The sequence below is a fragment of the Podarcis muralis genome, chromosome 10 (genome assembly GCF_964188315.1).
Source record: "Podarcis muralis chromosome 10, rPodMur119.hap1.1, whole genome shotgun sequence".
NCBI classification, from domain to species: Eukaryota; Metazoa; Chordata; class Lepidosauria; order Squamata; family Lacertidae; genus Podarcis; species Podarcis muralis.
The window spans coordinates 70,716,392-70,730,901 of NC_135664.1; the positions used below are offsets into that span (position 1 = coordinate 70,716,392).

General features: G+C 47.3%; 1 protein-coding gene across 1 annotated transcript in view; it reads left to right on the forward strand.

The window, feature by feature from the left end:
• The window catches only part of LOC114605525 (uncharacterized), a 231,287-nt gene that overhangs the window by 198,657 nt on the left and 18,120 nt on the right, over positions 1-14,510 (forward strand). The window contains exons 80-85 of the mRNA XM_077935611.1: positions 712-774; positions 2,459-2,521; positions 4,742-4,858; positions 8,437-8,514; positions 12,331-12,384; positions 13,334-13,382. Of these exons, the coding sequence (XP_077791737.1) occupies positions 712-774; positions 2,459-2,521; positions 4,742-4,858; positions 8,437-8,514; positions 12,331-12,384; positions 13,334-13,382 (424 nt within the window). The remainder of the gene's footprint in view (positions 1-711; positions 775-2,458; positions 2,522-4,741; positions 4,859-8,436; positions 8,515-12,330; positions 12,385-13,333; positions 13,383-14,510) is intronic.

The window sequence follows — 14,510 nt, forward strand, 5'->3', positions numbered from 1 at the left end:
AAAACTGACTCCTTTTGGAAAGGAAGCCTTGTCCAGACCCATAAAGATATTATTCAAATTTTACTAGCAGAACTCCTCAAAATACAACAGAAAACATCAAACGATCCAAAATAGTCATCCAATGTCTTGTACTGTCCAGCACAGGCTCAGGACAGGACACAAAAGCAGTTCCCCTCCACATGGATATTTGCAACCCAATACCTTCATCGCATGGTCTAAGGTTACAACACTCACGTGTTAGCTACCAGAGAACAACAACCAGTTAATTAAGTATCGGCTCAGCAAGAGCTCAGAGTGCTATGGAAAATCCACATGTTAAACTTTTAGCAATCTATGTTTCATTTCTGTGTCAATTAAACCAATTATACTTAACAGGCCTTGAATATCTGCATTCCACTTCCCCCAATAGATACCCAAATATGTGTGGCTTGGGGGGGATTTTTTTTATTATTAAGTTCTCTTAAATATTACAGACCTCATCCCATGGCTTCACTGTCAGCCAGCACCCCCCACCCCCACCCCAATTTCCTCTGTTTAAAATCTAGCCTGATGAAGAGTCCTGGAGACCTAAAAAGTTGGAGCACTATTTTGTGACGTAATAAAGAGCCAAAACATTTAGAAGACACAGAGCACCCCCCCCCAAAAAAAAACCACTTGTACCTGTGTGCAAAAAGGACTGGCTAATTCCTCTGTGTCTCATTCCATGCACAGGGGGAAATTGGTGGCGTTGGGAGTCCAGGGACCTCAGGTGCAGATGGGCTTCTGGGACCCAAGGTGAGGTGCAAAGCTTTTTAAAATAATAATAATTGTCTGCTACCCGGTGGACTATAATGATAATAACATTTTATTTATATCCCACCCTCCCCAGGCAAAGGCGGGCTCAGAGCGGCTAGCGACAGTTAAAATAACACAGTTTACATAAAATCACAATCAATTAATTAAAATGCATTCTAAAATCAATTCATTCTAAAATCAATTCAGAATCAAATTAATGGCAACCATTGGGCTAGAGTTCGATGAGGATTACCAAAGGAGGGGGTCAGACTGTGCCTCAGCCAAAGGCCCTGCAGAAAGATGTCAAATCCCGCAGAGCCCTAGTCTCTTGTGACAGAGCGTTTCACCAAGTCGGGGCCAGTACTGAAAAGGCCCTGGTCCTAGTTGAGACCAATCTAATCACCTTGCGACTTGGGACCTCCAAAGTGTTGTTATTTGTGGACCTTAAGGTCCTCCGTGGGGCATACCAGGAGAGGCGATCCCATAGGTGTGTGTGTGTTGACTGCTGGTTCTCTTAGAGAGAAGAGGCTTTGGGAAAGGGCATTTGGAAGCAGAGAAGTGTCTTGGGGGAGGCATGCTTAACCCTTCCTTAACCCGCTTCTTTTCCACTACTACTTAGCACAGGGGTCAGCAAACGTTTTCCACAGGGGGCCGGTCCACTGTACCTCAGACCTTGTGGGGGGGCAGACTATATTGGGGGGGATTCCCCCCCCCACTGACGCTCTCCTCCCGTCTCCACAACACCAGACAAGCACCGGTGGCTGCTTACCTGTGCCTTGCGAGTGGCAGGGGCTGGGGGTGGTGGCGGAGGGACGATGAGCGGCGCGAAAGGGCTGGCTCTGGAGAAGGGCTGCTTAAAGTGGCGCTCAGCCATTCGTGGCTCAACAAAGCCCAGCCCCCTTCCTCCACTAGGCAGGGCAGGGAGAAGCCAGGAGGAGGGAGGGAGGGAGGAGGCGCCACCGTGGTGTGGGGGGAAGTGGTGCAGCCCGAACGATCAGAATACCCACGCCGATCTACGCGGTGATTCCCGGACTGTCTGCAGGCCGGATCCAGAAGGCAATTGGGCCGGATCCGGCCCCCGGGCCTTAGTTTGCCGACCCACGACTTAGCAGAATTCCAGAGGCATGTTTGTGAAGGGAAACGAGTAATTTTGCAGGGGGAAGTCATTTTGCAGCAGGGAGTCACAGAAGAAAAGTGGTGGGTGGGCAAGGGTTAAGCACCCCCCCAATTACCGTATTTTTGGCGCTATAAGACGCACCAGACCACAAGACGCACCTAGTTTTTGGAGGAGGAAAACAAGAAAAAAAATATTCTGAATCTCAGAAGCCAGAACAGCAAGAGGGATCACTGCACAGTGAAAGCAGCAATCCCTCTTGCTGTTCTGGCTTCTGGGATAGCTGTGCAGCCTGCATTCGCCCCATAACACACACACACATTTTCCCTTACTTTTTAGGAGGGAAAAAGTGAGTCTTATATAGCAAAAAATACGGTACTTCTGTTCTTCACACCACCCATTTCTGGATGTGTTTTTCCATAGAAGGAGCAACTTTTAAGGATTTCAATGCACCCTTTTTAAAAACGGAACTTTCCGCGGTGTCCTGCCCCACTTGGTCATCCCTGTTTATCAGTTTGCTTGCATGGGTTTATTCCATAATGGTTACAGCGATCTTTGGGCTTTGCCTAGGGTGAGCGCGGAGAGTCTGGCACAGACGGGCCCAAGGGAATTTCGGGGCAGAAAGGAGAAAAGGTCAGTGCTGCTGAAATCATGTTGCAAAAGGTTATTTAGTCCTCCGACATCTATCAGTCGTGGTTAACAACGTTATATTCTGATGCTCAAATATGGCTATCCTTTTTTTGCAAGGCAAATGCCAACTTTTCCAAAGAAGATTTCCTTTGGGTTTTTGCCTCATTTGGCCTTTGTGTTGCAACAGCAGCTTTAACCCTTGCTGTGCTGGAAGCCCCACCCCTTTCTTCCACCATGAAGCAAAAAGCATGTGAAAAAGAGAGGGCGATGAACACCCATGCTTCAAATCCCCAGTCACGATAAAGAGTTACCACCTATTATTAAGACTTTATACTACATTTTTTTAGATTTGCCTTGAGAGAGTCTTTGAACCTCTTTTGTTGCATTACACTTTCCATTTTTAAGTTCGGAAGAGAGCAGTTGCTTTGGAAGACGATCATCAGGCATCCGCACAACATGACCAGAAGTACACTGCTTCTGACAGGGGAGGGAAGCCATACCCACCAAGGTTATTAGCTCTTGATAGCCTTCTCCAGAAGTTCAGTCTTCTTCCTGTTTCCTTGCTGACTGTTCTGAGCACATCACATTTCTCAATCGCTCTGTTTTTGCAACATCTCTCTCTCTCTCTTCATAATTACATCGAGAGTCACTGGGGTTCACTTGTACTAAATGGGAAAGTCGGCCTTTCAAGAGCAGCCCATCCATCTTCTCCAGGATTTCCCAACTTAATCAGCCAGCCCACGGCAGCCCTGCTTCTTTCAGTCATTCATCTCCTTCCCCCTCAGGAGGCTTCCACCTGCCAGGGGTGGTGTCATCATCTCTGAACACCAAGCCTCCCCCTTTGAGATGGATAGACTTCTCTATTTATAGAGCCAAGAAACGCTCTTGGGGAACAAGAACTTATTAAGCTGGAGAGTGACCTTGGGCTAGTCACACCTCTGAAGTCTCTCAGCCCCACTCACCTCACAGAGTGTTTGTTGTGGGGGAGGAAGGGAAAGGAGATTGTTAGCCGCTTTGAGACTCCTTCGGGTAGTGATAAAGCGGGATATCAAATCCAAACTCTTCTTCTTCATCATCTTTGTGAAGTGGACCACATCTTGACTGCACAAAGGCCAGGGGGTTCTGTAACGTACACACACACACCCTCTGAACCCCGCATCTAGGCAACCTGGCGGCATTGCTGCAATCCAGAGAGACACTTCCTCACCGGGCAAAAGCACTGGAGGAGGTTGTGGAGCTGGTGAGAGGTGCAGTCTAGAGAAAAGGCCAAGGGCCAAGTGTGGGAGGTCCGAAGCGCCACATCTGTGACCAGAGCTGTGCAGCTGTTATTGGCCCAGAGATGGACAGAAGATAAATTCAATACCAAAGAAGAATGGCGGGTTAAATTGATGGATTATGCCGAAATGGCTGAAATGACGGGAAGAATCAGGAAGGTCAAAATTTTAATAAGGAATGGGGAAATTTTATAATCTGTCTTTAAAAAAGCCATTGCAAACAGTTAAAATCGTTAGTAGGATTAGAATATTACTTGTAGCTTAATGGTGAATTTTGGACACAATGGAGATGTAAAAGATTTGGATTCTCATAAAAGATGCAGGAGGAAATGATTAACAATAGGACCCACAAAGGGGAGGAAGGAAGTTCAAGAGATTCCTTGGAATCTTGTTTTTACATTGTATGTTCGATATGTGACTGTAAAATTTTAATCTGAAAAACCAAATAAATACCGTATTTTTCGCTCTATAAGACGCACCGGACCACAAGACGCACCTAGTTTTTGGAGGAGGAAAACAAGAAAAAACATATTCTGAATCTCAGAAGCCAGAACAAGAGGAATTGCTGCGCAGCGAAAGCAGCAATCCCTCTTGCTGTTCTGGCTTCTGGGATAGCTGTTCAGCCTGCATTCGCTCCACAAGGCGCACACACATTTCCCCTTACTTTTTAGGAGGGAAAAAGTGAGTCTTATCGAGCAAAAAATACGGTAGATTTATATATATATAAAAAAGAAGGGCCACAGCTGAGGCCCAAGCTTGAGGTTCTACACCCCTGCTCTGTTTTAGGATGGACGATAAGTTTTATGTTGCATTACAGTCATTTTTTTATGATCTGAGCCCCGTTGGGTAGATCGACCCTCACAGGTGAGATGTTGAGATCCTCACAGAGAGAGGTTGAAAGCAATACAAATGCTGTATCCTGAGAGGAAGTCTTTGTTCAAACTTGCAGGGCGCCAAGGGGGTGCCTGGCCTGGGAGGCTTCAAAGGACAGATAGGCCTACCTGGCAAGGTGGGCATCGCTGGACCACCTGGCCTGCAAGGACCTCAGGGTGAGCCAGGAGTACAGGTAAGAGATTTTTGGTGGGTTCTGGTGGTCAGGGGTGGAAGCAAGGAAACAGAATCTCCTGCAGGGCTTGTTCTGTTTTGTTTTGTTGAATGCAATCCTTTCCTTAAAGCCAACCAAATTTATGTCAGAGAAATAAAGTTAGAATACGTCTTCCAGCAAATGATGAAAGGATCCCATTTATCAAACGCCGAATCTAGTAGATTTAGCTGAAAGGCAACACATGAAGATCTGCATCGATCATTGCGAGGCACCCCTAATTATTTTATTGTATAATTAGAAGAATGTTTTATAACCTTAGAAGGTTGCCTAAGCTTTGAAGGAGAGGTGGCATGGCTGTGACTGCCATGAATGGACCTGCGCTTCTGAATTTGCCACTACACTGAAGTCCATTGCACTTTGGGGTGCGTTTGTCTTGCATTTAAGATTTTGGGGGGACCGTGTGGTTTATTCCTAGCCTTATTTCCAGTCTTGTCAAAGCTGAAACAGGCTACAAGGGCAGCCCTGCAAAGAGCACACCACAGTAGTCCGGAGAGGCGATGGGACCATGGGTCATAGTGGCTAGATCTGGGCCAGGGATGTGGGTGGTCGCAAAGATCAAGAGGAGAGCTTAGCGGCTGCTGTGTGTCATTTGAAAAATAAATTAAAAGAGCAGATGAAAAGTGAACTGGGCCAGGGTGGGAGGGATGGAGAGACAAGAGAGCGCTGCCTTCATACATGCTTTAAGAGGTTAGGACTTTTATATCAGTGGCAGGAGGTAGTCACACTCTAAGAGCCCTCTAAGAGATCATTAGCCATTCCCGCTTTGGTGCTGATTAGCGAGAGAACATGAAGAGTTTTTCCGCCTCCGCCACCTCTCTCTCTGTCTCTCCATCTCTGAACCCTAAATTATGGAGGAGAGCATGCAGTGGGGAGCTGTAGCCGTCAAAGGGCAAAGAGTCCTCATGCCGGGAGTTTATCGATCTCGTGGCAGCGAGCAGAGAGAATGGAGAAGTACCTTTTCCTCCTGTGTAGGATAGCCAAATGCCCTTTTCTCCAACGCAGGTAGGAGCAGGTTTGTGTGGTTCTTTCCATCGCAGAACCAAAGGCTAAAAAAAAAACCTAGGCTAACGGGCTCATCTACGGATGGGAAACAATCACTCATTACAGTCACCGGCCAATTCTGCAGAAAAACAAACGGTCTGACTCGTTGCAACAGTTTAAAACAAATGCATTAGATATACCGTATTTTTCGCTCTATAGGACGCACCAGATGATAGGACGCACCTAGTTTGGGGGGAAGGAAATAAGGGGGGGGGGGATTCTGAATCCCAGAAGCCAGAACAGCAAGAGGGATCTGTCTTCTGGGATATCCTCTTGCTATTCTGGCTTCTGGGATAGCCACTGGGATAGCTAGTCTAGCTTTGCGGGAAGCCTCCGCAGCGCACGGGGAGCCTTCATCCCACTGCCCTGCAGAGGCTTTGCGCAGCAAACCCAAAGCTAGAACAGCGAGACGGAGCGCTGCGCAGCGCTCCCTCTCCCTGTTCTGGCTTCTGGCTTAGCCATGCAGCCTGCATTCGCTCCATAAGACACACACACACTTTCCCTTACTTTTTAGAAGGGAAAAAGTGCGTCCCATAGAGCGAAAAATACGGTATTTCTTGCCCCGCTCAAGAAGGCAGCAAAAAAATTCTCCTGATCTGCACTGAGGTCGGGGGGGGGGGGGGGAGTTTGCCAATCCTAGGAAGCAAAACTGACCAGTTTGTCCATCCTAATTCTCAAACACTATTGTGTTTTGAAATTTGGCTTCTCTGAATCTTGTGGTGCAGTTCTCCAACCAAGCAATGTGTTCAGAAATGCAAACCTGCCTAATTCTCACTTCCTGAGTGTGAGGTCAAAGCAGAGGAGGTGAGGGGTGTGGCTCAGGAGGGGCATATGGCCTGGGGAGAGTCACAAGGGCCAAATAGAAAGACCTGGAGGGCCACATTTAGCTCTTGGGGCAGAAGTTCCTCATCCCTGATTAGGAAGAATCTCTAAGTTTAGCGTTGGCTCCATCTTCCCTGTAAAAGTCAGAGTGGGCAATGTGATACCCTCTAGATGTTTTTGGACTCATATCTCCCAGTATCAAAAACTAAGCCAGCAGTAAAACACACCTTTCAAAGCTGGAGTTAACTCTTTATTCGCATAAACATGATATCCACAGGCTTGGTTGGGTGTCAGGCGTAATGAGCTGAGAAGCTTATTCCAGAGGAGGCGGGTTCTTCAACCATGAAATCAGTTGTTGAGACTGAAAGTCCCTGCTTCCTCACAGCTGTCTTAAGTCTCCGCCTCTCCAGGGCTTTTTCCAAGTAATCATATGTGGGATGAAATCCACTGGGAGCAGTCAAGTGCAACATTCCTTGTTTTCCTAGAGTGGACATGCAGGGGGATGCTTGGTCCAGCCAGTTGAAACTTCCTGTTCCTCCTAGGCTGGAGCATCCTTCCTTGCATGTGACTAGTGGGTGGGCGTGACCTTTCAGACCTGCTAAAAGGCCAAGTCACGCTGCTACCACCCTCTCTCTTTGACCTTCCTGCATCACCTGGACTGGACTTCTGGCTGCCACAGCAGTTCCCCAGGTCATCTCCCATGTGGGGCAAACCTGTTTGTACATGTTTGTAACATTAAGCCTTAAGCCTGCCTTCAGGGATCACATTGTGCTCTGCCTGATCATAAGTAAAACTACTTTTTGTTACTGATGAATAAGACTGTGGTGTCTTTATTCTTTTAGGAGGGGTTCAAAGGGGATCTTAGCAGGAACACACAATTCGACCTGAGCTAGACTGAATTGTATAATAGTAAAAGGCTCAGGCGAGTCCGCAACTTGTTTTCTGCTGCGTAAGAAGGGGGATGCACTCTGTTAAGTGAAGAAACTTGCTAGCGCACATTAGGAAGGTTACTAATAATCAATATATCCTCTCCTGCCACCCTCAACATTCCCACATCAGAGACTGCGCCTGCGTGCAGCCTGCCACGGCTCTGCCCTTTTCAGCCCTCTTCTGGTTCTGGGAGGCAGGGGGGTGGTCGCAGCAGGAGGGGGAGACATCCATGCCTCTTCTCCAGCCTATCTCATCTCTGCCTCTTGGCTTCCCTCTTCCCACTCACCAGCTTCAGCTTCTACCTCTGAGTCTGGATTGCTCTCAGCCACAGCCTCTTCCTGCTCACTGAACCCTGTTGCCTCTTCAGCTTCCAGTGCCACCTCTTCCCAGTCTTCTCCCTCTGACCACTCCTCATTGTCCTACCACTGCTCCCCTGGCTCTGAGCCTTCTTCCCTTGGTTGCTCCCCCAGCTGGTTCGTCCCATCATTCTTCTGCGTCCAACCAGTCTGTGACATCCACCATTGGCCATGGGGGCCGCCAATGATGGTAGCTGGAGTCCAATAACCTATGTAGGGCACTGCATCGTCTACCCCAGGGATGTGTGGTCTGGCGGGTCCACTGTTCATCAACTGTCTTCTGCCAATGTTCACATCTCCCAGCATTGGGCTGTGGACATCTCCCCCGAAGGACATTGACTAGTCAAAGTTACAGAGGAGACACTATAGGGCTGCCTTTTCTGTTTCCAGGGCGAGAGGGGTAGAAGAGGAAGGCAACAGCTTTGTCTCAGGGGACCCCCAGGAACTCCTGGCAACAAAGGAGGAGTGGTGAGTATTCTGAGCCCTGCCAGACCTGAGTCCTATGAAATAGAAAACAGAGTGTTGCATGGGATGGTGTTAATGCCATACAGATGTTTGTGTTTGTTTTCCAGGCTGTCATTATTGGGGGGGGGGGTGAGAGTCATTCCCGTACCAGCCAATCTAAGTTGCCCAATTAAAGTGCATCATGAAACTGTGGAACTCACTTCCACAGGAGGCTGTGATCACCCTTGGAAAGTAGTAGTAGTAGTAATAATAATATTAATAATAAATTTATTATTTATACCCCGCCCATCTGGCTGGGTTTCCCCAGCCACTCTGGGCGGCTTCCAACAAAGTATTAAAATACAATAGTCCATCAAACATTAAAAGCTTCCCTAAACAGGGCTGCCTTCAGATGTCTTCTAAAAGTCTGGTAGTTGTTCTCTTTGACATCTGGTGGCAGGGCGTTCCACAGGGCGGGCGCCACTACCGAGAAGGCCCTCTGCCTGGTTCCCTGTAACTTGGCTTCTTGCAGCGAGGGAACCACCAGAAGGCCCTCGGAGCTGGACCTCAGTGTCCGGAAGGAACAATGGGGATGGAGACACTTCTTCAGGTATACTGGACCGAGGCCATTTAGGGCTTTCAAGGTCAGCACCAACACTTTGAATTGTGCTCGGAAACGTACTGGGAGACAATGTAGGTCTTTCAAGACCGGTGTTATATGGTCTCGGTGGCTGCTCCCAGTCACCAGTCTAGCTGCCGCATTCTGGATTAGTTGTAGTTTCCGGGTCACCTTCAAAGGTAGCCCCATGTAGAGCGCATTGCAGTAGTCCGAGCGGGAGATAACCAGAGCATGCACCACTCTGGCAAGACAGTGCACAGGCAAGTAGGGTCTCAGCCTGCGTACCAGATGGAGCTGGTAAACAGCTGCCCAGGACACAGAATTGACCTGCGTCTCCGTGGATAGCTGTGAGTCCAAAATGGCTCCCTGGCTGCGCACCTGGTCCTTCAGGGGCACAGTTATCCCATTCAGGACCAGGGAGTCCCCCACACCCACCCACCTCCTGTCCCCCCAAAACAGTACTTTTGTCTTGTCAGGATTCAACCTCAATCTGTTAGCCGCCATCCATCCATCCACCAAGTGTGGGATAATGCTTGCTTGACATTGTCTGACGTCTCCACAAGCATGAATGCTCATTGAACAGGTCATCAGGAAGCGAGCTTAGTTGGAGCACATCTGCTGTGCAGTCCTTGCTGATGTGGCAACCTCCAGATTTCTTGACTGCAGCTCCCATCATTCCCAGCCAGGCAAAAGTACTTGGGGTGTGGTCTGGGGAGAGGGGTGCGGATGGGGAGATTTCCAAGGGCCAGGCAGAGAGGCCTGGAGGGCCACATCTGGACTCCGCAAACTCTGGAAGACCTGTTTACCAAAGCGCTGTCATTTCAGAATTCTTCCCAATTCCGGCTTTGCAACTTGGCTTTCGGCTCTCATTGCCTAGTGATTCTTCTTTTGTATGGACTGCTGCAGGGACAGCTATTCCTGAGTCACAGCCTTGCTTATTTCCTGCGGGCAGCTGTCACTTGCTCCCCCCCCCCCACCTCACCCCTTAACAGCTTTCTGCCAGTGTCCCATCTGCGACTGATGCGATTTGCGTCGCTGCTCTGAACACCGTAAGCGAGAGCAGATTCAGAAAAATGGACCACTATGGCCGCCTGTGGCCTTCTGGGGCATCATGTTGCTATTTCTAAACCACAAACCTGGTTAGAATTAGTTGCAGAAACGTTCTCCAATCGATCATGCCCATCTTTGATATCTAATCCTTTCCCCTTCCTTTATTTTCTTCTTTGAGCCTGTTTTGATGTGTTTTCCTGTTTGTTAGGGCTCCTTCACTGCTAGCAGGGTTCTCTTAATACCATATTTTTCTGTGTATAAGACTAGGTTTTTTCCACTTTAAAATAATGTCAAAAATTAGGGGGCGTCTTATACACGGATACATCTCCCCCATTTTCTTAAATCTGAGTCCCCAAAAATAGTCTTATACATGGGGGCATCTTATAGATGGAAAAATACGGTATATGGCATTGCTAACCTCTGTTATGTAATGTCCAGGGCATTTGATCCTTTCTTGGTATACAGATACTTCACAACAATGAACTGGGGGCAAATTTCGGGGAGGCCAGCCCTGAAGAACTGCTGCCAGTCACTTTGGACAGTAGTGAGCTAGTTGGGCCAATGGGTCTTTCATTGTAGTTCTGTGGGAGTTTAGTGTTGATTCAGGGTTCAGTGCCAGGATGCCTGGGCTGCAGGAAGCAAGGAGGGTGCATCAGCTGAGCAATGAAGAAACACTGAGGATCTGATATCTTGGATGCTTGCAATACATTGTTGTGGGATAGCCAGCATGCTTAAATCTAATCAATACATGAAAGGGTTAAGAGCATAGAGTAAGCTGTCCTGCCAGGCTTAGCTCGGTCACTCCCCCTCACCTACGAAGAAAGGTAATCAAGCATATTGTTCCCCTTCAGTCTATCTGAGAAGCTCAGCGTTTGAAGAGGTTTGAGCTGGTTGCTGCAGCTCAGACCACATGGCACTTGTTGTTGTTGTTGTTTAGTCGTTTTGTCGTGTCTGACTCTTCGTGACCCCCTGGACCAGAGCACGCCAGGCACTCCTGTCTTCTACTGCCTCCCGCAGTTTGGTCAAACTCATGCTGGTAGCTTCGAAGACACTATCCAACCATCTCGTCCTCTGTCGTCCCCTTCTCCTTGTGCCCTCCATCTTCCCCAACATCAGGGTCTTTTCCAGGGAGTCTTCTCTTCTCATGAGGTGGCCAAAGTATTGGAGCCTCAGCTTCAGGATCTGTCCTTCCAGTGAGCACTCAGGGCTGATTTCCTTCAGAATGGATAGGTTTGTTCTTCTTGCAGTCCATGGGACTCTCAAGAGTCTCCTCCAGCACCATAATTCAAAAGCATCAATTCTTCGGCGATCAGCCTTCTTTATAGTCCAGCTCTCACTTCCATACATCACTACTGGAAAACCAGTAGATTTTACTATACGGACCTTTGTTGGCAAGGTGATCTCTACTTTTTAAGATGCTGTCCAGGTTTGTCATTGCTTTCCTCCCAAGAAGCAGGCATCTCTTAATTTTGTGGCTGCTGTCACCATCTGCAGTGATCATGGAGCCCAAGAAAGTAAAATCTCTCACTGCCTCCATTTCTTCCCCTTCTATTTGCCAGGAGGTGATGAGACCAGTGGCCATGATCTTCGTTATTTTGATGTTGAGCTTCAGACCATATTTTGCGCTCTTACAAGCCATAATTCAGGAACTTAGTTACCACTGTAACTAAGCCATGTTTACTGCCTGTGTTTTTCTGACTGATGTATGGGGAATCACATTAACTCAATCTTTGAAGAGTTTGTAAGCAAACCAATTTAAATTTGCCAAACGTGTGGTCTTTTTTATGCTGAGGAAAGAAGGGAACTTTGAAAGGAACTTATAAGGGCAAGTTTGTAAGCAAACCAATTTAAATTTGCCAAACGTGTGGTCTTTTTTATGCTGAGGAAAGAAGGGAACTTTGAAAGGAACTTATAAGGGCAAGTTTTAAAAATATAACAGACTGTATTTCCGCTCTTTACTTTGTTGCATATTTTGTGATTTTAAATCTCCGTTGGGGTTCTCTCACCAACTAACACTTGTCCCAAACCTGGATCATGGCATTCAGAGAATTCTCTCCTTATATACCTATCCCCCCCCCTTGCCACCAACAATTATTAGGGTTGATGTGGATGCAAACTTCTCCACCCATACCTTTTGTTTGTTTACGTTAGTGCATCTGTCTTTTCAACAGGGGGAGGATGGCCCAGCTGGTCGGAAAGGAGAAAAGGGAGATCCTGGACTTTCTGTAAGTGGCTTATTCATAGATTTATGACTCTGTGATTTTTTTGGGTCCTTTCCAACCCCACACTTCTCTGATTCTGTGACTGATTCCGTTTTGCAAGATCCTCCAAAACCCTCAGGAAATGAGCAAGAAGTTTGATGATGATGATGATTATTATTATTATTATTATTATTTAATATTTATACCCCGCCCATCTGACTGAGTTTCCCCAGCCAGTTTCCCCAGTTTCTTAGAATGTCTTATTTGAGCCGGGGGGGGGGGGGTGTCACGTGATATCCCTAACGAGCACCAGAAAGGACGAATGGGGTAGAATCAAGGGGCGGGAAGAGAAATCCAGTTGCTTGCGCTGAAAGGTAAACTTACCTAATTCACACTTTCTGAAACACAGCACACGCATCCTTCGAAATTTTGAAGTGCAGTTCTCTAGCCACATTATGAGCACAGATATGCATATCCCAGAGTAAGGTGTTCACATAAATTCATATGTTATTGGGAATAACATACAGAGACATACTATATTTAGGGGGAAATAATTTTTATTGAATGATTTTATGTTACAAAAAACAATACAACCATACTACCACTAAATATAATTAAGAAATAAAAATTCCATACATCAATATTTAGTTTGTCATTTGTTATTTACCATCTTATTTCCTCCCAAACATTCCATACAGAAACACACATATGTGCAGACACCCGCACACCCACACCCACACACAAAATTATAACAATGAAAGTAAATATATATATAATATATATAATAAAAGTGTAAACTAATATGGGGAATCCAACTTAAGACAGGAAAACCAAGGACCTGAGAGAAGCTTAAACTGCCGCATTTGCCCAACCCTGGCAGGCAGAATCTACTTTGAGTGCCAGGCAAGAGTAAGCTGGGAAGTAGCGTTTGCAGGATCCTAACCTCCGCGTTTCTGCTTTGTTGCGGCCACAGGTGGGAGACGTAAAGGACATCGTCAGGAGCGAGATGAGCGACGAAGATGGTGAGCAAAGCCAAAGCAGCCCCTCTTCTCCCCCCCCCCCGCCCCCAATATTGAGACTGGCAGCCCCTGAGACTCCTCTACTGTAAATTGGATCAATTTGAATGCTGGCACAGTCTTGACTGTCAAAGCAAATTTCACCCCATTAGCTGCAAACCGGGCTGTTTTGCCAAGCCAGCTGGCTAGATGAATCCCAGCTCTTGCTGGGCACGAGGTCTTCGCGGCGACCGTGACCTTTGTTGTGGGCGGTCGTGACTTCCCTCCGTAGCCGCAGTTTGCAAATTCCTGCTCCCTGCGGGGTTGGAGCAGAAAATCCCTCCATTTTCACGCTGGTCCCTCTGTTATGGCTTTTGGCTCTCTAAGTGAAGAGGTAGGGAACCTCAGACCTGAGGAATGAATGCGGCCCTCCAAACCTCTCTGCCTGGCCCTTGGAAGCCTCCTCAGGCCACATTGGCTCTGCTTTATACGCATTGAGTGTTTTGTTTTGTTGCCTGGCTAGTAGTCCTTTAAATCTGACAATCCCTCTGTTATGAGGACTATGGATGCAACCTCCTGGGCAGGACTGGAACTTAGAGGGGAGGGGTGTTATGTATTGAGTTAAATAGGATCCAAAATGCAGCAGTCTGATTGGTCCTAGAACAATAGGGTCCAGAATGCAGCAGTCTGATTGGTCCACAGGAGCCACCCAATCCAGCTCCAGGTGGTAGTGAATCCGCAACCTGATTGGGCTACAGGAGAATCCCGGAATTAGCCAATCACGTGGGGCCCATTGTGTAAATAATGTATATAAAGCAGACATTCTGGGGGAACTTCCATTCCTCCTCACCAATATGAGCTGAATAAAGAGCATGAAATCCACTCTCGACTCTGAATATATTTCACCCTCTTATTTATCTGGCTGGATGAAAGAATGCTTTGAATTAAATCTTTATCGCTAAAAGCTATAAGCCATCACAATTGGTCACAATGCGTAAAATACAAATACAGAGGTACCTCCAGTTGTGGACAGGATCCGTTCCTGAGTTCTGGTCAGATCCCAAGGTTTCTGCAACTGGAGGGACCGATTCTGCGCACACACATGGATGGCAAAAACCCAGAAATATACTTCCGGGTTTGCAGCTTACGTATCCT